The sequence below is a fragment of the Chiloscyllium punctatum genome, chromosome 1 (genome assembly GCF_047496795.1).
Source record: "Chiloscyllium punctatum isolate Juve2018m chromosome 1, sChiPun1.3, whole genome shotgun sequence".
In the NCBI taxonomy this organism is placed as follows: domain Eukaryota; kingdom Metazoa; phylum Chordata; class Chondrichthyes; order Orectolobiformes; family Hemiscylliidae; genus Chiloscyllium; species Chiloscyllium punctatum.
This window is the reverse complement of record NC_092739.1, coordinates 54850447-54874974: the sequence shown is the minus strand read 5'-3', so window position 1 is coordinate 54874974 and position 24528 is coordinate 54850447. Positions and strand designations below refer to the sequence as shown.

The following is a 24528-nucleotide window of genomic DNA, read 5'->3' as shown; positions in this document are numbered from 1 at the left end:
TGTGCCACTCAGAATAGCTTGAGTTTTTCCCAGTGTTGACACATGGTGCTACATAAATGCAATTTATTTTTTCCCTCCATTTAATGATAAAGGAAAATTAAGACTTGATGTTTCAGAATGTTTATTTGCAATTGCTTTCCATTAGATTTGCTTTGCTTTATATTATTCTGTAACACCAATCAATCTCCTTTAACAATATCCTCAGTTTTTAAATAGGCTCATAGGCAATTCCAAGTGATATTACAGTTTCAACACTTGATAAATGTAATTTTAAGTTTAATCCAACTTTAGCTTGCATCATGTTGGTCATGAAGGCGGTGTTGGATTTGAGAATTGTTCTGCAAAAAGGATGTAATTGTCCTTTGGAAAAAATGTATTTAATTAAAGGTACATAAATACATCAAATCAGCAAATATTTCCTTTTCAAAAAGTCATTGTATATTAATAACACGACCCACATCTGTCTGATGAGCATAAGTTATAGATTTTGGCTTTAGTTTTCAGAGAGTCCCAGCATAAAGTCATTCAACTATGTAGTAAAACTAAGAGCACAATTGCCAGGCCTTGAGTGTTAGAATGATTCCAGTAGATGCAATTATGCATTCCAAAACTTGTGTTCTGAGGAATCTTCGTAGTTTTAATTGCCTAATTGGATGTATAGTATTTCAGAAACCAAGAGTTGCAATTGTTTAGTTTTCAGGTAATCTAATTTGAAAGCTGTTAAAACTGCACTACTTGTGATGCAGTGGTAGTGTTGCTACCTTTGAACCTGAAGGCCTGGATTCAAGTTCCATCTGTTCTAAAGCTGCGTAATAATATCCCTGAACAGGTTCATTTGAAAATAGGTTGAAAGCTGCAAATTGAATGTTCATTTTATCTTTATAAACCTGAGTTCATCCATAATCCTGCTGCCTTCATGCTAAGTCTCAGCAATCCCATTCACTGATCTCTCTTGTGTTCACTGACATACAGTGGCTGCCAGTCTGGTGACTCTGAGTTCTAAAGTTCTGATCCTTTGTGGTAAATTCCTTCCATTGTATTATACGTGCCTAGCTTTGTATCCTATTCCAGATCTCCAATTCTGGACATGGTCAATTCTGGTCTTTTTCCAGATTTTCACCAGTTTACAGTTAGCGGCTGTGCTTTTAGCTCCCTGGACTGTTAACTCTGGAATATCCCCCACCACCCCTCTAAATCGTACTTGACTCAAAACAGTAACTCTGTTTCTGCCTGCACAAGTATTGCTAGATATGTTGAATATTTCCCAACACTTCCTGTTTTTATTGTATATAGATGACCTGTAATTTTAAAAATTATTCCATGGAATATGGATATCGCTGGCAAGGACATAATTTATCTCCCAACTTTTGAGAAGGTGGTGATGCATCATATTCCTGAATTGCCTTTTTAAAACATTGTGTGTATCCTACTCATAACAAACAAAACCAAAAATGACAGCTGCAGCAAAAATAAAAAAAAGCAGAAACATAATTTTCATCTGGATTTTCTTTTAAATGGCTCAATGCTAAGTGCAGGCAAGAGATATAGTAGCAATTTCATCCAGATTTCTTGACACTATAGGCTATTCAGAGGCTGCCAATATGGTTGTAGCAACAAGGACGCAAGTTTATTACTTAAAAGAGCAAAGAAAGCTTCATATAAGATTTTTAGCAAGATTGTAAAGAGTAAAAAGATTCCACACTTTTCCAAGCAATATCCCTCAGTCTCTCGATCCCAGTGAATCGTCATTCCTATTTCTTTAATTTCTTACTCTACTGAATCTTTTCAGTCCTTGGTCTGGGACTGCTAAACCACCTAAGAATTTGCAGCATCATTGGCCTGAGGACATCTTTCCTGATCTACACGCTGGAGATTTCAACAAACTAAAACAATCGCCTTCACACGAGGATGAGATCCATTCTGAATAATACAAACTACTTGCAGTCCCTGACTATCTCTTTCTGTATCATAAAATTCAAATCTGTAAACATTTAGCAAGTAACTTCGTAGGTAGCTGATTGAATATTTTAGCTTATCACATGTTTTCCTTAGTAAATGTGTCTTTGATTCAATGCTAAAACTAACTCTTTGATCCTTATGTTGGGGAAAAAAGTCACCTTCACAGAAATGAAAACTAAAATCTATTTTTGTTTCTTACTTCAAGTTTCCAAATAAAACACTATGTTACAAACCTACATCACAACATAGATATTGTAATCCATTAATTTTGATGGAGGTAAATATAATGTAAACATAACCCTAGTAAGGTAGCCAAAGTCCATTGTGGAAAAACTTCAAACCAGAGTTCAAACCAACTTTCCCTGATGTGAGTGTAGCATTTTGTGTGGAAATAGTCAACAAACAAAAAGTTTTTTGCCACTATCAACATAATTTGACCAAAGAAACATGCACAATACAAACATTGACATGGAAGATTGTGCTAATTAGTAGAAATTATGATCTAGTTTACTAGACTAGTAAACTAGACCATTGCCTCTAATAATAAGCACAATCCCCAGAACACTACATGGGGATAAATACTATAGTCTTTACAAGACTAGTTAACCAGACATCCATGCAATGTTCTGAGGACCCAGATTTGAATCCCGCCATGGCAAATGGTGCAATTTGAATTCAGTTAAACTCTGGAATTAAGAGAGTAATTATGACTATAAAGGTGTTCCTGATTGTTTGAAAAACTCATCTGGTTTGCTGATGTCCTACAGGGAAGGAAATCTGCCATCCTTAGCTGGTTTGGCCTACATGTGATTCCAGACCCACAACAATCTGGACAATTATGGACGGACAATAAATGTTCACATCCTGTGAATGAATAAAAAATATCCTACAATTCTGAATGAACTATATATCAGGATGGTTGAAACCCAATAGTACAACCAATAACTGCTAAATAGGCTGTCAGTCTTTCACATTGAGACACTTACGCAACACAGCTATGGAACAGACTAAATATTTTACCTGATCAACATGAGCAGACCAGCAGTGTCAAGACTAAAAGGGTGGGCGATCTTAACATTGTGACTATCCATGAGATCACCAGTGAATCCATAGCAGCAGAAGGCACTGCCAAAAATACTGAGAATTAGGTCCAGGGTAGATAACAATTCTATCTGGACAAGCGTAGACATTTTAGGTCTAGATGTAACCTGGTTGCAGCATCATCCTTCAGTATGTGGTTATTTGAACTACACAAATCTGTGTGGTGATGAATGTGGCGGATGATGCCATTGCATTCCGTGTCATCGATTTACAGCTTTTCTACTATGTAAACAGGAAAAAAACAAAAGGAATATGATCAAAACGTTCACTCACTAGTGACAATAGCTACCACAAAGGACTTGTTTTCAACAGCACGCATGATCATTTGAATGCAAACTGAATAATCTTTTGGGATTCTATCTGTTCAAATTGTGGAATGCACCCTGACCCAGGCAGTGTTGAAAATGCAAGATATGTGCTTATCTGACAAGACAAAGAAGATCTCCAGAACTTCCTTAGATGGTTCAACTACTTGCTATCATATAATCTGATTTTTTTTCTGATAAAACATCATATTGAGGGTTCTCCTGAAGAATGTTATACTATATGTAAGATAGGAGTGCCATTAACATATGTTTGAGTCTCTCAAATGAGCATTGTAAACAGAACGCTGGGCTCTGTAGTACCTCGAAGGAAAAAGACAATCTTGGAAGTTGGTATTTTGCAGACTGGGCTAAGAGTGAACCAATTATATTTTAATCCAAAAGATTATTGTGAACACAGTGCAATTATTCCAACACCGAGCATGAAGCAGTTGCTTGAGAATTTAGTATCACAAGAATCCATATATTGTTAGGCCAGCAATTCACGACAAAAACTGATCACAAATCATTTGAAAATGATTGGTGCAAATCACTGAGCACTTAAACTACAGTGGCTTCTGATAAATATACAAGGAAATGACTTAAATGTCTGCAATAAACCTGCTACAAAAATGGCTACCTCAGGCACACTGAGCAGATTGCTAAATTCAAACAAGGATGCAGAAATTTTCTTGGATCTACAAGTTGATAGTGCGGACATTAAACTGGGGGATGTGATGAAAATTGATCTCCATTCATTCCTGAATATCCACTGATTTGCTACCCATTGATCCACGTACTCTGAAAGTAAGCCCAAGACTCCACCTTTTTTCATCCTAGAGTCAGTTGTTCTGATGATGTGACCTTCCGTGATGGAAGGGTGTGTTACATGATACTGGGATCCATAATTTTCTTTATCTACAGGACATCATACCCCTATCCACTGCAGGTAATGAGGATTTGTATCACAGCAGAAATGTGACTAACTTCATGAAAATTTTGCTTGACAAAATGAAGGAGATTTCACACACACTCAGATTCTCTTGGCCTTACAGAAATGAGTTCAGTATCTCAAGGTGCTGTCTTCAAAGGAAAGCAAGTACCTCAGCCTGAAGTTCTCTGCTGGGACATATTGTTCCATGTACACCAAGTACATGTGGGCACAGAACAGATAAGAAGGCTGACACTTGCTGTGTTCCGTTGGCTAGAGATTGATCATGACATTGAAAGGTTAATGAGATTGTTAATGAGGCGTATCAGAGCCACCAACCACAGCAATATAGGTAACATCTGCATTGGCAAGAATAAAAAATATCCTACAATTCTGAATGAACTATATATCAGGATGGTTGAAACCCAATAGTACAACCAATAACTGCTAAATAGGCTGTCAGTCTTTCACATTGAGACACTTACACAACGCAGCTATGAAACAGACTAAATATTTTACCTGATCAACTGGAAAAGACCAGCAGGGGCAAGACTACAAGGGTGGGCGATCTTAACATTGTGACTATCCATGAGATCACCAGTGAATCCATAGCAGCAGAAGGCACTGCCAAAAATGCTGAGAATTAGGTCCAGGATAGATAACAATTCTATCTGGACAAGCGTAGACATTTTAGATCTAGATGTAACCTGGTTGCAGCATCATCCTTCAGTATGTGGTTATTTGAACTACACGAGCTGTCCCTTGGTTCAGAATCTCCACTGCTCCACTTACATTCAATATAGTTGAATTTCTCTTAGTTACCAATTATTTCTCCAACTTTCCAGTTTTCAGACAGGTGAAAAATTCTTGAAGTTTATTCATAGCAGACACAGAGTGCCAAATTCAGTCTGTTTGGTGCACCTGAAGAAGGCATTTTCTGACAGTGGGCTCCATATATAGGCAGATCTTTAAGGGATATATGCAGAATGGGGCTTAACATGTGACTTTCTCATCACATTACCCCAGATCAGAAGGTCCCGCTGAATGAATGGTTTCCACCTTTAAGTCGTTCATCTTGAAATATAGAACAGCAAAAGAAGATCTTTATGTTGCCATGTTACATATCAGAACTACACCTCTTGGTGGTGTGAGGTTACCATCAGCAGTAGAGATCACATTCAGAAGGCAAGTAGAAATGAACTTGCCAAACCACCTTGTCTGAGATGGACATTCACTTCAATCACTTTGCATCCTCCCCAGAATTGGATATAGTACTCCAATTGAGTTCAAACCAGTGTTTTATGCAGGTTTATTATATCTAACTTGCTTTTGCAGCCTCTCTCTCTGTTTATAAAACTGAGGATCCCATATGATGTATGAACTACTTTTCAACTTGCCCTGCCACCCCCATTGATTCGTCAACATATCCATCCAGGTGTCTCTATTTTGAAAGCAATTCAGAATCATACTCCTTATTTTGTTGTGCCTCTTCTTGAGTTTTACACCAAATTAATCACTCTGCATTTCTATACGTTGAATTTCATCTGTTATTCCACACATTTGTCTGTCCTCTCAAAATTCACCACTATCCTCCTCACACTTAACAAAACTTCCTTTCTTTCCTACACAAATTTTAAGATTGTGGCCTGTGCACTAAAGTATTAGTCATTCATAAATGTCAGGATAAAGAGATTGCCTAACAGTGACTCCTGAATAAGCACAGTTGCATACCTTCCTTTAGTTTGGTCAACAATTATTTACAACTAGTCTTTGTTTGCTTCCATTCAGCAAATGTCCTCTCCAGTCTCCCACTATTCCTGTTTTTCTAAAGGCTCTAACTTTGCTGACAGGACTGTTTTGTGATGATTAAACTACGCTCCAAATTAATTAAGTATGATTTAGCCATAAAAACATACATGCTGGCTTTCCTTAATTAATGCAAATTCTAAGAGACAATTAATTTATCCTGAATTATTGCTTCTAAAAACTTGCCCTTCACTGAGATTAAACAGAAACCTTCAGTTATTATAGAGTCTTGGAGATGTACAGCATGGAAACAGACCCTTCGGTCCAACCTGTCCACGCTGACAGGATATCCCAAACCAATCTAGTCCCACCTGCCAGTAGCCAGCCCATATTCCTCCAAACCCTTCCTATTCATTTACCCATCCAAATGCCTCTTAAATGTTGCAATTGTACCAGCCTCCACCACATCCTCTGGCAGCTCATTCTATACATGTACCACCGTGGAAAAAGTTGCCCCTTAGGTCTCTTTTATATCTTTCCCCTCTCACCCAAAATCTAGGCCCTCTAGTTCTGGATTCCCCGATCCCAGGGAAAAGACGTTGTCTATTTATTCTATCCATGCCACTCATAATTTTGTAAACTTCTATAATGTCACTCCTCAGCCTCTGACACTCCAGCCTCTCCCTTTAGCTTAAATCCTACAACCAGCATCGTTGTAAATCTTTTCTGAACCCTTTCAAGTTTCACAACATCTTTCCGATAGGAAGGGGACCAGAACTGCACGCAATATTCCAACAGTGGCCTAACCAATATCCTGTACAGCTGCAACATGACCTCCGAACTCCTGTACTCAATACTCTGACCAATAAAGGGAAGCATACCAAAAGCCTTCTTCATTATCCTATCTACCTGCGACTCCACTTTCAAGGAGCTATGAACCTGCACTCCAAGGTCTCTTTGTTCAGCAACACTCCCTAGAACCTTACCATTAAGTTTATAAATCCTGCAAAGATTTGTTTTCCCAAAATGCAGCACCTCGCATTTATCTGAATTGAAATCCATCTGCCACTTCTCAGCCCATTGACCCATCTGGTCAAGATCCTGTTGTAATCTGAGGTAACCCTCTTCGCTGTCCACTACACCTCCAATTTTGGTGTCATCTGCAAACTTACTAACTGTACCTCTTATGCTCGCATCCAAGTCATTTATGTAAATGACAAAAAGTAGAGGGCCCAGCACTGATCCTTGTGGCACTCCACTGGTCACAGGCTACCTGTCTGAAAAACAATCCTCCACCACCACCTTCTGTCTTCTACCTTTGAGCCAGTTCTGTATCCAAATGGCTAGTTCTCCCTGTATTCCGTGAGATCTAACCTTGCTAATCAGTCTCCCATGGGGAACCTTGTCGACCGCCTTACTGAAGTCCATATAGATCACATCTACGCCCGGCCCTCATCAATCTTCTTTGTTACTTCTTCAAAAAACTCAATCAAGTTTGTGAGACATGATTTCCCACGCACAAAGCCATGTTGATTATCCCTAATCAGTCCTTGCATTTCCAAATATGTTGACTATCCCTAATCAGTCCTTGCCTTTTCCTTACACTGTATTTACTTTACTTCAACTTAAACGTTATAAACAAAACCAGAAATTGCTGGATAAAATCAGCAGGTTTGATAGCATCTGTGGGGAGAAATCCAAGTTAATGTTTCAGGTTGAGTGACCCTTCCTCAAAACTCAAATCCACAGTTCTTTTGGTTTTTTTTAAACATTATAATATATCATGATCATTGTCTCCTCTGCCTAGCGAGCAATTCATCTTGCCACTTGGTAAATACATAAAACATAGTGAATGTTCCCTGATGTTGAGATAGCAAGATGTTTGCAAGGTGTTCTTGAATGGCACATGTCTTATATTAGCTGCATATTTCCTGCAGGTCCTCTGCCCGAGTTAACAATTGTTCGGTTGCAGCTTTTGCTTTGGGGAGTGTTTAGAGTTTTCAATTGGTGGCCAACTTGGGGAAAGGAAAGGACTTCCTTGCCCAGCTCTCCTGTTTCTGGAAAAAACTCCTTGTTGTGAGTCCATTGTTGTACAGGGACCCTGATCCAATCTGAACCTGCATAGTTCTGCTGCAAAATGTCCAGAAGAATCCTTGGTACTATGTTTCCTGAGCAAGCTGGATTTGCTAAGAACCTAGAGACATCTGCTTTTGTTTGATGACATAGTGTCATAGAGATGTACAACACAGAAACAAACCCTTCTGTTCAACTCGTCCATGCCAACCAGATATCCCAATCCAATCTAGTCCCACCTGCCAGCACCCGGCCTATATCCCTCTAAACCCTTCCTATTCATATACCTATCCAGATGCCTTTTAAATGTTGCAATTGTACCAGCCTCCACCACTTTGTCTGGCAGCTCATTCCATACACGCACCACCCTCTGTGTGAAAACATTGCCCCTTCGGTCCCTTTTACATCTTGCCCCTCTCATCCTAAACCTATGCCTTCAAATTCTGGACTCCCACACCTCAGGGAAAATACTTTGTCTACTTATCCTATCCATGTCCCCTCATGATTTTACTAACCTTTATAAGATCACCCTTCAGCCTCCAACACTCCTGTGAAAACAGCTCCAGGCTCTTCAGCCTCTCCCTGTAGCTCACATCCTCTAACCTTGGCATTTCTATGCGTGAACATCAGACTGGTTGCCATTTGAACACACTTGCCTTATGTCTTTCTACTTTCAAGTACTAAGGCTTATTAGCTAAATTGTTTGCCCCCATGACCCCCCACCCCGACAAAAAACAAATCTCAATAGAGAAGAGTCCTCTTTTTCCTCATGATTGTTTATGTGTGCTTTGTGTGATATAGGGGTAAACATTTAAATTTTTACCTTGCAACCAAGTGGGTTAATCAGTTGTGCATCACTGAGTATATCATTTATAAAAAATCAATAACTTTGTTTTTATTGAAATAAACCTGGTGACGGATCTTTTTATTTCAAGTTGAAAAATAGATGAATTGTTCAATGGGCTGTATTGAGAACTGGGTAAAACAATTAGATTTATGTTGTGACCTGTGGAGTAGAGGGACTCGAGAATAAAAGTACACTCTTCCATTCTTGGTCATAACATGTATAAAAGATGTTTTTATTGAATTTTTGATCAACCTGTCAAGATGTGTTACGACACACTTTAGGTAGGACTTGAACCTGGGCTTTCTGACTTGGGTGAAGGGATACACCACTGCACCACAAGTTCCCTGGTGCTGTTATTGATACTCCGGACTTAGCAGGTATCCTTAGTACCAGATCACTCTCAGAAGTAAGCACTGTGCTCCAAGTAAGTGGAATATGAATTATTACAATTAATACTTGCTTTTTATTTTCTTGCAGAGACATAAAGAACAATCTTATCAGTAATATAGAGCCTGGTGCTTTCTGGGGACTTTCAACACTGAAAAGACTGTGAGTATTGAATTATTTGATGCATCATTGACTGATTATGATTTCTGCTCTTTTAAACAAAACATTCATTTTAAACAAAACAGCTCCCTGTAAGGTACTGTAAAAAAAACAAATCAACCAGTTCAATGGAAGCTTACAGAACTGGAATGAAAACTTATCAAAATCAAATCAAAATGATTATGATTTCTCTGTTTCTTGCTTTGAAGAGAGAAGTGCCATTTAAAAATTTTCAACCCATGGGACTGTCATCTTTATTTAGATCATTTGTGGCCATTTTTGTGGTGGTTCATTTTACAAATCGATCTTAACTTTAGTTAGTTGAGATGTCCAAGAATTGTTGAAAATGGTTAGCCAATCTCTTATTGCCCATTTAATACCATCTGTAAAGTTGAATATTCAATTCAACATTTTAAATCATCTTGTCTAGCATATCAATAAGGTCTAGAATATAATGCACATTGATGGGTTGGCTCTTGTGGCACAGTGGATCATGTGGTACCTCTGGATCAAGAGGCCCCAGTTCAAGTCCCATCTGCTCCACTGATGTGGAGCGACATCTCTGAACAGAGTCAAAATGTGTGGTGCTGGAAAAGCACGGCAGATCAAGCAGCATCTGAGGCGCAAGAGCATCCACATTTCAGGCTTATGACCTGTTGTGCTTTTCCAGAACCACACGTTTTGACTCTGATCTCCAACATTGGCTGTCCTTACTTTCTCCAACATCTCTGAACAAGTTAACTACAAAATATCTATAATGCATCTTGATTTATATCCTGTTGCCAAACGATAGAGTTTAAACATGATCTATAAATACATATGACACCACTATTTTGTTAAGTCTTTTTGCAACTGCATCCATATAATGGGCATAAATCTATAATGTCCCATAAATTTGTACCCGCCTCCACCACTTCATCTGGCAGTTTGTTCCATATATACACCATTTTCTGCATGCAACAGTTGCCCCTCGGGTTCCTTTTAAATCTTTCCCCTCTCACCTTAAACCAATGCCCTCTAGTTTTGCACTCGTCTACTCTGGAAAAAAGAGCTTGGCTATTTGCTCTATCCATACCTGTCATGATTTTGTAAAGCTCTATAAGGTCACCCCTCAGCCTCTGACACTTTGGAGGGGAAAAGCCCCAGCCTATTCAGCCTCTCCCGATACTCAAACTCTCCAATCCCAGCAACATCTTTGTAAATCTGTTCTGAACCCTCTCCAGTTTAACAAAAATCTCCCTCTAGCAAGGAGACCAGAATTTAACATTGTATTCTAAAAGTGGCCTCACTGATGTCCTGTACAGCTGCAACATGACGTTCTAACTCCTACATTCAGTGCATTGACCAGTGAAGGCAAGTATGCCAAATGCAGCCTTCACCAGCCTGTCCAATTGCAACTCCACTTTCAAGGAACTATGCACCTGCACCCCAGATCTCTTTATTTGGCAACACTCCCCAGGGCTCTACAACTAAACTGTAAGAGTCCTGCCCTGATTTGCCTTTCAAAAACGCAACACCTCAGATTTATTTAAATTAAATTCCATCTGCTAATCTTTAATCCATTGGCCTGTCTGATCAAGATCCTGTTGTACTCTGACATCATCTTCTTTACTGTCCACTGCAGCTCTAATTTTGGTGTCATCTGAAAACTTACTAACCATTCCTCCTATATTCATGTCAAAATCATTTATATAATGGACCCAGCACCGATCCTTGCGACCGGTCACAGGCCTAGAGTCTGAAAAACAACCCTCCAGCACCGTCTGTCTCCTAACTTCAAGCCAATTTTGTATCCAATTCCTCTAACCTTTCCTTGATAACTATTAAGCATAAATAAATCAGAACATTCTGAATTTTCAAGACTTCAGTAAATATTTGTAGGATGCCAGGCACAAGGAAATTGTCCAGCAGACTTTTCAATTTCTTGGAGAATTTCCTTGGGATTGCCTAAATTCGGATATCTTACATTCAACTCCCGTCTGCACTTCTGCAATGACTATTTGGCTGTGTGAATGCATGGGCCAATTCTCAATCTTCCCCAGTGTCTCTCTATCATTCATAGGTTTCAGTATGAGTTTACTTCTACGTTCCAAACCCCAACATCTACATTGACTTAGATGCCACTGCACTATTTGCTTAATGTGAGATACTGAATGCTACATACATTTAAATCCTTTCATGTTGTGCACTTTCTCACAACAGTTCTGTGAAAGAGAGACTTGATGCAACTTCTACATCAGGATTTAAGACATTTCCTTCAGACATCAAAAGCTACAATCAGGAAAATGTAGCCAGTAGTACTGATGGCAACTTTGAGAGTGTTATTTGATCTTAATTTTCTGTAGCAACTGAAATCCAAATGACGTATGAGAATTCACATGAAAAGAACTACTATTTGGTAGAATGTGAAGATCACACCTTGGGTTGTCAGAAAGTCTGTATTCTCAGGTCTGCCTTCAGGTCTCTTTGCAAGGTCTTTCTACAGAAAGAATGAAACTGATGTGTAGTGTGTGGCAAGTGCTCAGAATGAGACTGCAGCAGAGATGAAAAGTAATAAGGGGAGACACAGAAAAGAGAGAAAGAGACTACATGAAACAAAATTTGCGAATTAACATGTCAAAATTGAAGAAAGTATGGGTATACTGAAATGATAGCTATGCATAATGAGGGGAGTTAACCTCTGGGCATTTAGTCTGTACAATGTGCTGTAACCCACCTATCCGTCATGTAAATGGAACAATCTGTCAAATGGCCAACGTAGGTGGTCTGTCTGCCTAGGATATTTTTTGGGCTGGGAGTATGTTGGAGAGTGTGGCAGGGTCCCAGATTATATTACAGAGAGTAGAGGAGCGTTGTGTCTCTTGTGGACACCACAGAAGAAATGTAAAATTTAACTTGCAGTGTCAACAATATTATCAGGGAAACTTTTCACAAGGCGCATGACATACGTTACAGCCAGAACTAGCATACAGAAACAGTCAGAACTGACATATGATTTATGTCCGACAAGTGACCTAGAATTTGAAGTAGGCAGACATTGGCAGGTAAAATGCTCAGAAATTTACAGTGGCCCAATAGTTGCTGTTGTGATAAATCTGACAATATGTGCTGATTCCAGCAAATTAAAATCAACCAAGAGAGAATAACAGGCTACCAAGGAGAGGAAAAGAAAAGTTATATTTTGTCCATGAATATCCTTATTCATCCAGTTAACTAAGATTGCTGTCTTTCTCTGAGCACTCCAATTAATAAACACACTATTGCCTGCTTAAATTGCTGTTTCTCATTTGTTTTCTTCGACACAAGTAAAGGTGTAGCTAGCTAGGTTTTGCAATGACCAAATTAGCTGATTGACCAATTAAACTATTTTTTATGCAAGTGTAAATTTTTAAAAAAATGAATGTTGTGTGCTATTGTTTGAGCAATGCAAAGTAGTTCCAACCCACCTGAGCAAGTAGATCAGACACAGGTTAAAATGGAACTCGTAACAATGCAACCCTCAGGTGCTCAGATTCTGGAGAAGGGTTTGAATCCACTGACTCAGCTGAGAGTGACCTGTGAATGAAATTAATGGTTTATGAGTAAACAAACACTAATAGTTATGATCATGGAGACATTATTAACCTACCGATTTTCATCCTTTTAGTGGTGGTCAGAGATTGGTGTGATACACATGCAGTTCCTTTGGGTCTTCGATCTTGGTGGCTTTACTGTAAAAGTTAAAACATCGCTACATGGGAAAAGCATAAAATCTGTCGCATTCCAAATCATGATGATCCTGGATGCCTCTGAGCATCTGGCTTGCAGTTTAGTTGAGTCCTTTGGGAGAAGGGTATCCAACAAAGAAAAAGAAGATGCTATATGGGTGTTGGATTTCACAAATTACAGAGTCTGGAAAAATGAAACAAGATTCACCTACTGTATCTCGGAACCAGTATAACATGACTTTTTCTCTTACAGGGATTTATCTAACAACAGGATAGGCTGTCTAAATGGGGAAATATTCAGAGGCATCTCAAATCTTATCCGATTGTAAGTTATCAGCCAAGTCAATTTACCTTTTTTCTTTAAAAGAGCATAATATTTGATATTTTTTATTCTGTCATTCCATACATTTCATCTAATTATGTCGAACTACATAGAAAATACTCCCTGGAAAGAGGCCGTTCATCCCAACCACACTCATACTCAACTCATGTCTCCTCTCCTTCAAACTTAACAAATGTTATGAGCCTAACGCTCTTTTCTTTTTTCCCTCGTGTGCTTCTCTAGCATCATCTTAAGTTTATCCATATTATGAATGCCAACTATTCCCTGTAGTAGGGAGTTCCATATATTTCTATACTAGTGAAAGAAGTTCAATCTAAATTTAATTTCTTGGTGATAATCTAAAATTCACATCCTCTAGTTTTACTCTTCTGCTACAACAGGAAAAATGAGGCTGAATTTTCAAAGCCCCTGAATAATGACAGCAGTGGATTGGTCAAGTGGCCAAACATGGCAAGATTGGCATCATTAAGGATGAGGTTTCTAAATTCTTGGAAGAGCAGAGTCTGATTAGAACAAGTCAACATGGATTTAGTAAAGGGAGGTCATGCCTGACAAACCTGTTGGAATTTTTTGAAGAGGTAACAAGTAGGTTAGACCAGGGAAACCCAGTGGATGTGGTCTATCTAGACTTTCAAAAGGCCTTTGATAAGGTGCCACACGGGAGGCTGCTGAGCAAGGTGAGGGCCCATGGTGTTCGAGGTGAGCTGCTGGGATGGATTGAGGATTGGCTGTCTAACAGAAGGCAGAGAGTTGGGATAAAAGGTTCTTTTTCAGAATGGCAGCTGGTGACGAGCGGTGTCCCGCAGGGTTCGGTGCTGGGGCCACAGCTGTTCGCATTATATATTAATGATTTGGATGAGGGAACCGGGGGCATTCTACCGAAGTTTGCCGATGATACGAAGTTAGGTGGACAGGCAGGTAGTACTGAGGAAGTGGGGAGGCTACAGAAGGATCTCGACAGGTTGGGAGAGTGGTCCAGGAAATGGCTGATGGAATTTAACGTGAGCAAGTGCGAGGTCTTGCACTTTGGCAAAAAGAATAAAAGCATGGACTACTTTCTAAATGGTGAGAAAATTAATAAAGCCAAAGCACAAAGGGATCTGGGAGTGCGAGTCGAGGATTCTCTAAAGGTAAACATGCAGGTTGAGTCTGTGATTAAGAAAGCGAATGCAATGTTGTCTCTTATCTCAAGAGGGTTGGAATATAAAAGCAGAGATGTACTACTAAGACTTTATAAAGCTCTGGTTAGGCCCCATTTGGAGTACTGTGTCCAGTTTTGGTCCCCACACCTCAGGAAGGACATACTGGCACTGGAACGTGTCCAGCGGAGATTCACACGGATGATCCCTGGAATGACAGGTCTAGCATATGAGGAACGGCTGAGGATACTGGGATTGTATTCGTTGGAGTTTAGAAGATTAAGGGGAGATCTAATAGAGACGTACAAAATAATACATGGCTTTGAAAAGGTGGATGCTAGGAAATTGTTTCTGTTAGGCGAGGAGACTAGGACCCGTGGACACAGCCTTAGAATTAGAGGGGGTCATTTCAGAACGGAAATGCGGAGACATTTCTTCAGCCAGAGAGTGGTGGGCCTGTGGAATTCATTGCCACGGAGTGCAGTGGAAGCCGGGACGCTAAATGTCTTCAAGGCCGAGATTGATAGGTTCTTGTTGTCTAGACAAATTAAGGGCTACGGGGAGAATGCTGGTAAGTGGAGCTGAAATGCGCATCAGCCATGATTGAATGGCGGAGTGGACTCGATGGGCCGAATGGCCTTACTTCCACTCCTATGTCTTATGGTCTTATGGTCTTATTGGAGAAATGAAGTTCTCAACTTCAAGAAAACAAATGCAATTTTGTTCCCAAAGTTTGAATAGTGAGATCAGAATCTCGTTAGTGAGCAGCCAAGAGGCCCATTTGTTTGTATTAACATCTTATTACCTGTTCTTGCCTCATTTTATGCTGTGGCAGAAAAAGGTGGTGACAATTCCTGACATCAAAATCAGAGTGGATAGCTGACTCCAATTCGCCAGCGCACCCCAATACCTCGTACTCAATGAATAGCGACCACTTGCATAACCTCCAACCTGTCCACAGAGGTTGACACCAGTCTCTCCACACCATCATAGCACATTTCCATCTCACTTACCATGCAGCTTCTACTACAGTGCTGCATTTTGGAGTGCACTGACACCTTACATTGAAATGGTGCAGCCAGGCTGGATTTCATGAGTGTATCTCAGGACTCCTTGCTTGCCCTCTTAATGATTTGTATGGACTTGGATGCTCACAGCATTGCCTTGCCTCATCTTGTCTTGCCTTGACTGAATGCAGACACAAAGTGAGGTAACTTGTCCTCATTGCCAGCAGTGATCAGTCAAGAGGGAGGGTCAAGTTACTTTATAGCATTGTGTTACATCAGTATCAACATTTGCAACATGCTAGCAGCCTGCATAGCAAACACTGAATGTGCTTCAATCAAATGCCGTGTCTGAAAGTCTAAGGGGAGTAAGTACTCCGTCATGTTACCAGTCAGGGTGTATCAGCAAGGTAAGTCAAGGGCATCATCTGATCTTCATCCAGGGGCTTAGACACAGACAGTTAGACAGCTGGAGTAGTCAGGGGTTCCCTAACATTTCGGTCTGGGTAATGTGCCAAGATTAATTTTGTGCTATGTAATCTGACAGGAGATTAGTGGTAAGTGAGTCAGAGAGCTGCACAGATATCAGTCAGGAGTCTGGTCATTCATCGTCAGGGCTGTCATTTCAAGTAAGTCAAGGGGTAGACCACAGTCACCACTGAACAACAATAAAATGTAATGCTATGCTGGGCATTGAGGAAAGAGTAGTACTCCGTTAGGGTTCAAACATGGAATGGGTGCGAAGAATGGATTCCAAGTTTGTCTTGATTCTTGTAACTGCAGTTACTAATGATTTAATAACTTAGCTATGACTGGAAAGTCACAGTAACTTTATGAATGCGTAAGCTTTGATTTGCAATGATGTGTCACAGTGCCACCTGTGTGTCCTCAGAAGCTGTTCTTTTACATTTCCCTCCCATTACGTGTACTGTGAAGGGCTATTATTGGCTGGCAGTGACTAATGTGGTGCACATTTGCGCCTTAAGTATGACGCAGGTGGTGGAAATCACAGAATGTTTTGCAAGTGACAAGGACTTTTGCTATGGGTGAATGTACAGTTTGATGCTCGTGTACAGTAGAGGTGAGCAGCAGAGAATTGCATGAAAAACTTGCTGGTGCTCATGGAGAGAAACCAGCAGTGAAATTTACCAAAATTGGCACTTGGGCAATTTTTGGTAAATTGCAGCCCACTTCTGTTGAAATGTTTTAAGTACAGTACCTCTATTAACACCCCACAGCTTTTTTTGTTTGTTTATGTTGTTAATCTTTTCTTTGCAGTCTGTTATCCTTGTAAATGTGTTATGTGTTCTGTCCAGTGCCTCCTTTGTTCTTTGTTCTTTTTATTTTAGTGTTTAAATTGTTCGTGTAAATTGTAAAGAAGTAGTACAGGTTTTCAAGAACAGATTTCCTTTTTTTCAGAAACCTTTCAGGAAACCTGTTTTCTACATTAACACAAGGGACGTTTGAAAACCTTCTGTCACTGAAATACATGTAAGTGATAAGTTAAGTTTATTTAATTCTTGGCTGTTTTCTCAATTTCTGACCGTTGTAATGACATTTCTTTTTCTCTACATTTTCTATATCAAAAACTGTTCTTAATTTAAAGAAAAGACGCTATGATGAAGTATTGGATTTAATGTGACCAACTATAATTTTTTTTACAATCTATGTATAAAGTTAATAAATAAGGAGAGATACTTAACACATTTTGCTCATTTACTTGGTCCATAAAATAAGCAAAAGTTCACTACTTTGTCTTCAAAAATATGTTAAGTATCTCTTATTGATAAGCAATAATTTTAGATTAAATTCCCTGCGGTGTGGAAACCGGCCCTTTGGCCCAACAAGTTCACACTGACCCTCCAAAGAGTAACCCACCCAGACCCATTTTCCCTCTTACTAATGCACCTTATGCTATGGCTAATTCACCTGTCCTGCACATCTTTGGATTGTGGGAGGAAACCCACACAGACAGGGGGAGAATGTGCAAACTCCATACAGACACTCGCCCAAGGCTGGAATTGAACCCAGGTCCCTGGTGCTATAAAGCAGTAGTGCTAACCACTCAGCCACTGTGCCACCATAATTCAAACCACATGGTAGAATTTCTGTGTAGGTTCTTTGGATATATCTCTGTAATCTTGGTGGAAGAATAACAGAATTTCCAATTATTCGCACAATGGTGCTTTAATGTCTTTTCCTCTTGGTCTTCTAATAAAGTCATATTGGATGGTCAAAATATTGCATTCCCTTTTACATTTATCAAAGCAAAGATTTGAGAGGGAATATCTAAAAGTGAAATTGTTGTTTATCCACTTCAGGATGTGTGTGGTGAAAGAACTGTTAGTCGCCCTTATATTACTTCCAAAATAGATGTTCTCTGCTTTGTGCTGGAATATATTTATGATTTTTCTTTTCTGCAACCTTAACCTTAACCTCTATGTCACACAGAATTATAATGCAGAAGACAGACAGGCAAACTAGTTCCATGTTTTTGTGTTCTTTTATCTCAGTCACTTAAGGTTACAGAAGATATCCTGGGTGTGATTCTCACAATTTACTTTCAACACCAAAGCATTTTGAACCAGATTTTCCCACAGCCAGACAATTGTTCTTCAGATGGAATTTGCACCCAAGAATCCTGAAGAATTCCCACTGTAGAACACTGCAAAGAAATCATTCAGGAAGCTGAACTTTCAGCTACAACCATTCAGAAGTCTCCATTTAGATCTGAGACTTCAGAATGTTCCAGTGAAATTTTGTAAATTATTTACTCTGGAAAAGTTAGACTATTACATACTTAGTTTATGTACTAAAGCAACCCCATACTTAGCATGCACACTCTAACTGTACCTCCCCAACCCACTTACACCCACCAGCCCCTGGTTTGACGCTTCTTGGGACCCAGCCCCACTTTTCTCCAACCAGACAACATTCCCCACCCCCCCCCCCCCCCCCCCCGACCTCCTGCCAGAGCTGAAAACATCCAAGCCAACCTGAAAAGACCTGTGACCGGACCTGGCCCTACCCAATGAACTCCTTCAATTGGACTCAACCTTTTCTCATTCATCACATCTTTACCCTAACAACTGCATCTCTTACCTTTAACTCTGGCATCCTACCTACTACTCAGCTAGCACCCTATCCTCCCAATACTCCCAACATAACAGTTAACAAATATATCTACCATTTAATAGCTGCTGTCAGCATGTACATTTCAGAATTCAGGAACTGACTGCTGTGAAAAGCTCATTTCTGAAGGAGCTCTGATTGGAATCTTCTCTCAGAAATCTGGAGCTCTACTGTTTTTTTTAAATTTCCACTACTAGTAACCTCTGCCTTTGTCTCTGTTTGCTACTCCTTAACATCCCACTCCTATTGGCTATTTTAGTCAATGAATCCAACTTAATTCTGTGACTGCCAAATCATGCAGGTAATACAGCAAAGGTTTAATACATGAGCAAAATCCAGTATCATATTATTATTAAAATCTTTGGTCATGTAAAATGCTGTCATGTTTATTTTTTTGAATTCTCAGTTGCCACAAAATTTAGATAACTTGCATGCATTTAGGAGTGATTTTATGTCTTTTGTTCAAATACTTTCAATTTATTTTAAATATATTTCATTGGCTTTATTTCATTTTTCACTAAAGCCACCAGTTTCAGATGAATTGGAAAATATTACTATAAATATTATTAAAAAGCTTAAAATTGATTTCAATAACTGTTGTGGGTTTATCAGACATATTTTGGATGCCTTTTTTGATCATGTTTATCTCTGGATTTTATTACTATTATAGTTTTTTGAGAGAACAATCTTGGTAAAGAAAAGATATTTGGAACAAAGCACTTCTGTTTTGCTTTTGTTGTCAGAGAATTTCAGACTGATTATCTTCTGTGTGATTGCAACTTACGTTGGATGATTCAGTGGATAAAGACTAAAAATATAACTTTACGAGAAACTAAATGTGCCTTCCCAAAGTCTCTACATGGTCAGCTTATAACAAATGTTCATAAAGAGCATCTATCTTGTGGTAAGAATTTCAGATTCACCTTTATACTCATTGTAGTAGTCTTAGCAATGTCCACCAGAATTCCAATCATCCAGGCAAAAGCTGGCTGACTGCTGGTCATTGAACTCTGTATTCTAGTCATGACATGTAACACTTGATCTGGTCATTTCCTCTGCCCTGCATTCTTCTTTCCAGCTCTACCATTTCTTGCTCTTTTCCTTCCAAAGATAACCAGGTGCTTAAATTTTTTGTGTATCCAAAGAATATGTAATATCTTCTCCCTCATTATTCAAGACCCAATTCTCCATATCTTAAGTTACAAAAAAAAATCCTGAAATCAATACCAAAGGAAGTAATGGATGAAAAAAAAATGCCAAGGCTGTGGGGTCACTGGCTGTTCACCTTAGCAACAGAGAATTTGGAGCAAGTGTAGGCCATTCAGCCCCTTGAGCCATTCAGCCCTTTGAGCCTGCTCACCATTCAATTGTGTTCATGGCTGATCATCCACCTAAGTATCCTGTTTCTGCTTTCTCCCCATAACCTTTGGTCTCTTTAACCCTAAGGACTATATCTAACTCCTTCTTGAAAATATTCAATGTATTGGCCTCAACCACTTTCTGTGGCAGAGAATTCCCTGGTTCACCGCTCTCTGGCTGAATACATTTCTCCTCGTCTCAATCCTGAATGGCTTGCCCTGTATCATTAAGTAAGCAAGCAGGAGGCTGGAAGAACTTAACAAACCAGGTAGCATCAGGAGGTGGAGAAGGACTTCTCAACCTTGGAATACAGCATCTGCAGTTTTTTTGTCTTTGCCCTGTATCCTTAGGCTGGGACCCCTGGTTCTGAACATATTGGTCATCAGGAATATTCTTCCTGCATTTACTCTATCTATTCCTGTTAGAATTTTTCAGGTTTATGAGACCCCTCCTCATTTTTCTGAACTCCAATGAGTATAGTCCTAACCAATCCACTCTCTCTTCATAAGTCAGCCCTGCCATCCCCAGAATCACTCTGGTAAACTTTTGTTGCAATCTCTCCATAGCCAGAACATTCTTCCTCAGATAAGGAGACAAAAAACTGTACAAAGTATTCCGGGTGTACTCTCACCAAAGCCTTGTACATTTGAAACAAGGTGTTTCTGCTCCTGTACTCAAGTCATTATGAAGGCCAACATACCATTTGTCATCTTCACGACCTGTTGCACCAGCATGCACCATTCGAGGCTAGGCACTGGAGCTGGTAATAGTATATCCTATAAAGCAAACACAATAGTGCTGTACTCTACTGGGAGAGTAATTATGTTGAGCAAGCACTGGCACCAGTTATATGCATGAAACTAAGATAAAAAGAAATAATTAAGAACAGCAGTCAATAATGAGACCTCTGCAAAGCCCAATTAAAATTGAGTGCAAGAGAAATTCGATAGGTCTGGTATCATCTGTGGACAGTCTCAGACTTGAAACATTAACAATGTTTCCTTCTTATAGAACAAAAGAACTAGGAGCCAAAATAGGCAATTCAGCCCCTCAAGCCTACTCATGGCTGATCTCAACTTTTCCTGCCCACTCTCCATAGGCCTTAAACTTGTTACCAATTAAAAATCTGTCAATCTCCTCCTTAAAATTCCTCACTGAACCAGTATCCAGAGTCTGCCAGACATGCACACCCCTGCCAATGACAGCAGCCCAACAGCTATTGTTCACTGTCAGGGAGTGTTAATTACCTGGAAGAGGAGCCTCTCCTTAATCAGGCAGCAGACCCATCAGCTCTGTAGTCCCAGCAATGCCAAAATCAGCTGTGGCCAGGACTGAATCTACAAAGAATTCCCAGATTATAAATTGAGGACCAGAAAAGTGCAAGGAGCAGCCAGGAACTGACACATCTTGTCAGGTGCCTGATGTATTTCACCCTCACCAATCTGAGGCCAAGGTAGGATGAGCTGCCAGGCTGCAGCTCCTCTCACACTCCTGAACTTCTCCAGTCAGGTTCAATTGGAGCGAGGGACGGTGAGAGCCAGCTTGTGCCTCACTTGTTCCTGTAAAATTCTGGTTAGAATGAGGTGTGTAGAAAGGAGTCAAGGTCAGCTGGGGAATCTTACAGCCATCCTGATTCCTACCTGCAAACCAGGGAATGTAAAATAATGTCTGTGATATTTGTTTATTTCTTTTTTAAAATGAATGGATCGTTACTGTAGTCTGTCAGGTAACTGAGTTCTATTCTTATTAAAGTGAGTTTAATTTCAACTAATTTTCATTATTGCAGATGTTCCTCTTGAACTACCATCCTTTCAGCTGACCCCTTCCCATCGGCAGGTGGTGTTTGAGGGTGATAGTCTCCCTTTTCAGTGTATGGTTTCTTACATTGACCAGGACATGCAAGTGCTCTGGTATCAGGATGGAAAGCTAGTGGAAACTGATGAATCCCAAGGAATCTTTGTTGAAAAAAATGTGCTACACAATTGTTCTTTTATTGCAAGGTAATAGCTTACCTAATTTGCAAGTTTAGCATTCAGGGTAAGAGTGATTGTTGCCCTAATTATGACGTGTATATGGTATAAACGTACATCATTTCCTATATTTGAAACACTCTAAAACATTCTGTTCTTTTCATAAAGGCTACATCTTCTGATTTTTATGAAGGTCAGTTTAGTGTTTGCTTTTAATTGTCTTTTCATTTCTTTATTCAGCTGTTTTATTTCAAGATGTTGAAGACATAAGACACTAGTATTTGCATACTTCATGCAATCTTTGTACCAATCCATAAATCTCCTAATATTTTCTCAAGCAAATGTTATTAATGCAGAAGTTGTAATTTTTTCTTTAAAATTTCAGGTCTCCAAGAAAATGTAATTTACATGTCAATTAATTCACTTTTAGTTAAACTTGTTCTCCTTCCAACATTTAAGGCACAATACTAGATTTTCAACAATATGTATTTTTAGACTCAAAAGATTAAGCTGCTTACAACTTTGGTATTGCTTCAAAAGTTTTTTTGTCTCTTTTCATTGAGTTTCAAATTTAGAGAAATGCCATTTATTACTGAGTGCTAAGGATTAAACCATTTCAAAATTGTGTTCATGGTTGTTGAATATCATTTATTTGTACTGAGAACATCTTGCAGCTATTGATGCAGCTATTAACACCAAGATGAAGCATTCTGTTTCTCAAAATACAATTTTGTACTAACTCTGTATGTCTTCCTAAGTTTCTGTTGAATAGTAATGTAACTATTTCTGAATACAGTACTCTAATTATCTCAAATGTCCAAATGAGTTCCACTGGAAGTTGGGAATGCCATGTCCAAACCAAACGTGGAAACAGAACTAAACAGGTTGATGTAGTTGTCTTGGAAAGCTCAGCGAAATACTGCCCGCCAGAGATGGTGATGAATAACAAAGGGGATTTCAGGTAGTGAACTTAAGCAAAGTAAAAGCTTCTTCATGGAAGATTAACAATATGTTCTTTGCTGTGATGTTGTCCTTTTCTCAATAGACTTAATGTCTAAAAAGAAAGTATGTTTATAATATGACACAGTAACTCATACTGTAATGATTACGGTTGATAAATTTACAATGATAGAATTGCAGGATGCAAGGCAATATTGAGATATGCTGCACATTTGAAAATTACTCTCCGAATGTGATCTTTATTAAATATTTACTTCAATTTTAATTTAATTCACCCACTTTGTTAATACTCGATGTTCCAGTAGTTGATGAAGCATTTCCCTTGCTTAGTTTTTTTTTGTTGCATTTGGCATTTCTTACCCACATAGGTAACTATAAGATACATGGTACTTATTGCACAGAAAATATGAGGAGTACGTTGTAAAAGCTTCAAAATAGAGTAGGCATAGATGGATCTTTTTCAGGGTTCTGCAAGGTTTGGTGCTAGTACCTTAGCTGTTTAGAATTTATTAAACTGATGTGGATGAAGAGACATCAGATATGGTTGCAGAATAAGGTTTGGGGAATTTAAGCAACTGATGACTGAAGACGGTGGAAACAATGTGGAGCTATCCTTTAGCAATGTCATTAAAGACCAATTTTGTTGAAGCTTTAATTAGTAACTCAAATCATTAAAAACTGCTGCATTTATAAACACTCAAACATACTAGCAGTAAAGATGTGTCAGTTCTCTGATATTGCAGTGGCAGAACTGTTGGAAATCAGAAACAAAAACAAAAACAGAAATTGCTGGAAAATCTTAGCAGGTCTGGCAGCATCTATGGAGAGAAATCAGAGTCAATGTTTCAGGTTTAGTGACTTCTTCAAAGGGGTTGCTGGATTCGAAACACCAACTGTGATTTCTCTCCACAGTATGTACAAAAAGATGTAAGTGAGTGGGCAAATAGTGTATAATATGGGAAAATGTGAAATTGTCCATTTTGGCAGGAAGAATAAACGAAGAAATATATGATCTGAATAATGAAAGTTTTCAGAGCTATGAGCTGAAAACTCAGCTCATAGCTCTCTGTCTTTGTGCTGAAACTGCAGCAGGCAGGTACAGTGAGTAATTAGTAGAACTAATAGAATGTTGGAATCTATCATGAGGGGAATTGAATACAAAATTAGAGAGATTTGTTTCAGTTACGTACCGGCAAGACTTCACCTGGAGAACTTTACATTGTATTGGTCACCCTATTTCGGGAAGGATATAATGCTTTGGAGACAGTTTAAAGAACTTTCATCAGACTAATCTTGGTATGAGAGGATTGTCTCATGAGGAAACGTTGGACTGGCTAGGCTTGTATTGAACTGGGTCACTGGATCCAAAACATTAACTTTGATTTCTCTCCATAGATGCTGCCAGGCCA

At 39.2% G+C, this 24528-nt stretch overlaps 1 protein-coding gene across 2 annotated transcripts in view; it reads left to right on the top strand.

Annotated features, from left to right (window-relative positions):
- Positions 1 to 24528, top strand: part of adgra3 (adhesion G protein-coupled receptor A3) — a 133604-nt gene that overhangs the window by 69691 nt on the left and 39385 nt on the right. For both annotated transcript variants that reach the window (XM_072563150.1, XM_072563085.1), the window contains exons 4-9: positions 9437 to 9508; positions 13466 to 13537; positions 17118 to 17189; positions 19574 to 19734; positions 21976 to 22189; positions 22956 to 23120. In XM_072563150.1, the coding sequence (XP_072419251.1) occupies positions 9437 to 9508; positions 13466 to 13537; positions 17118 to 17189; positions 19574 to 19734; positions 21976 to 22189; positions 22956 to 23120 (756 nt within the window). The remainder of the gene's footprint in view (positions 1 to 9436; positions 9509 to 13465; positions 13538 to 17117; positions 17190 to 19573; positions 19735 to 21975; positions 22190 to 22955; positions 23121 to 24528) is intronic.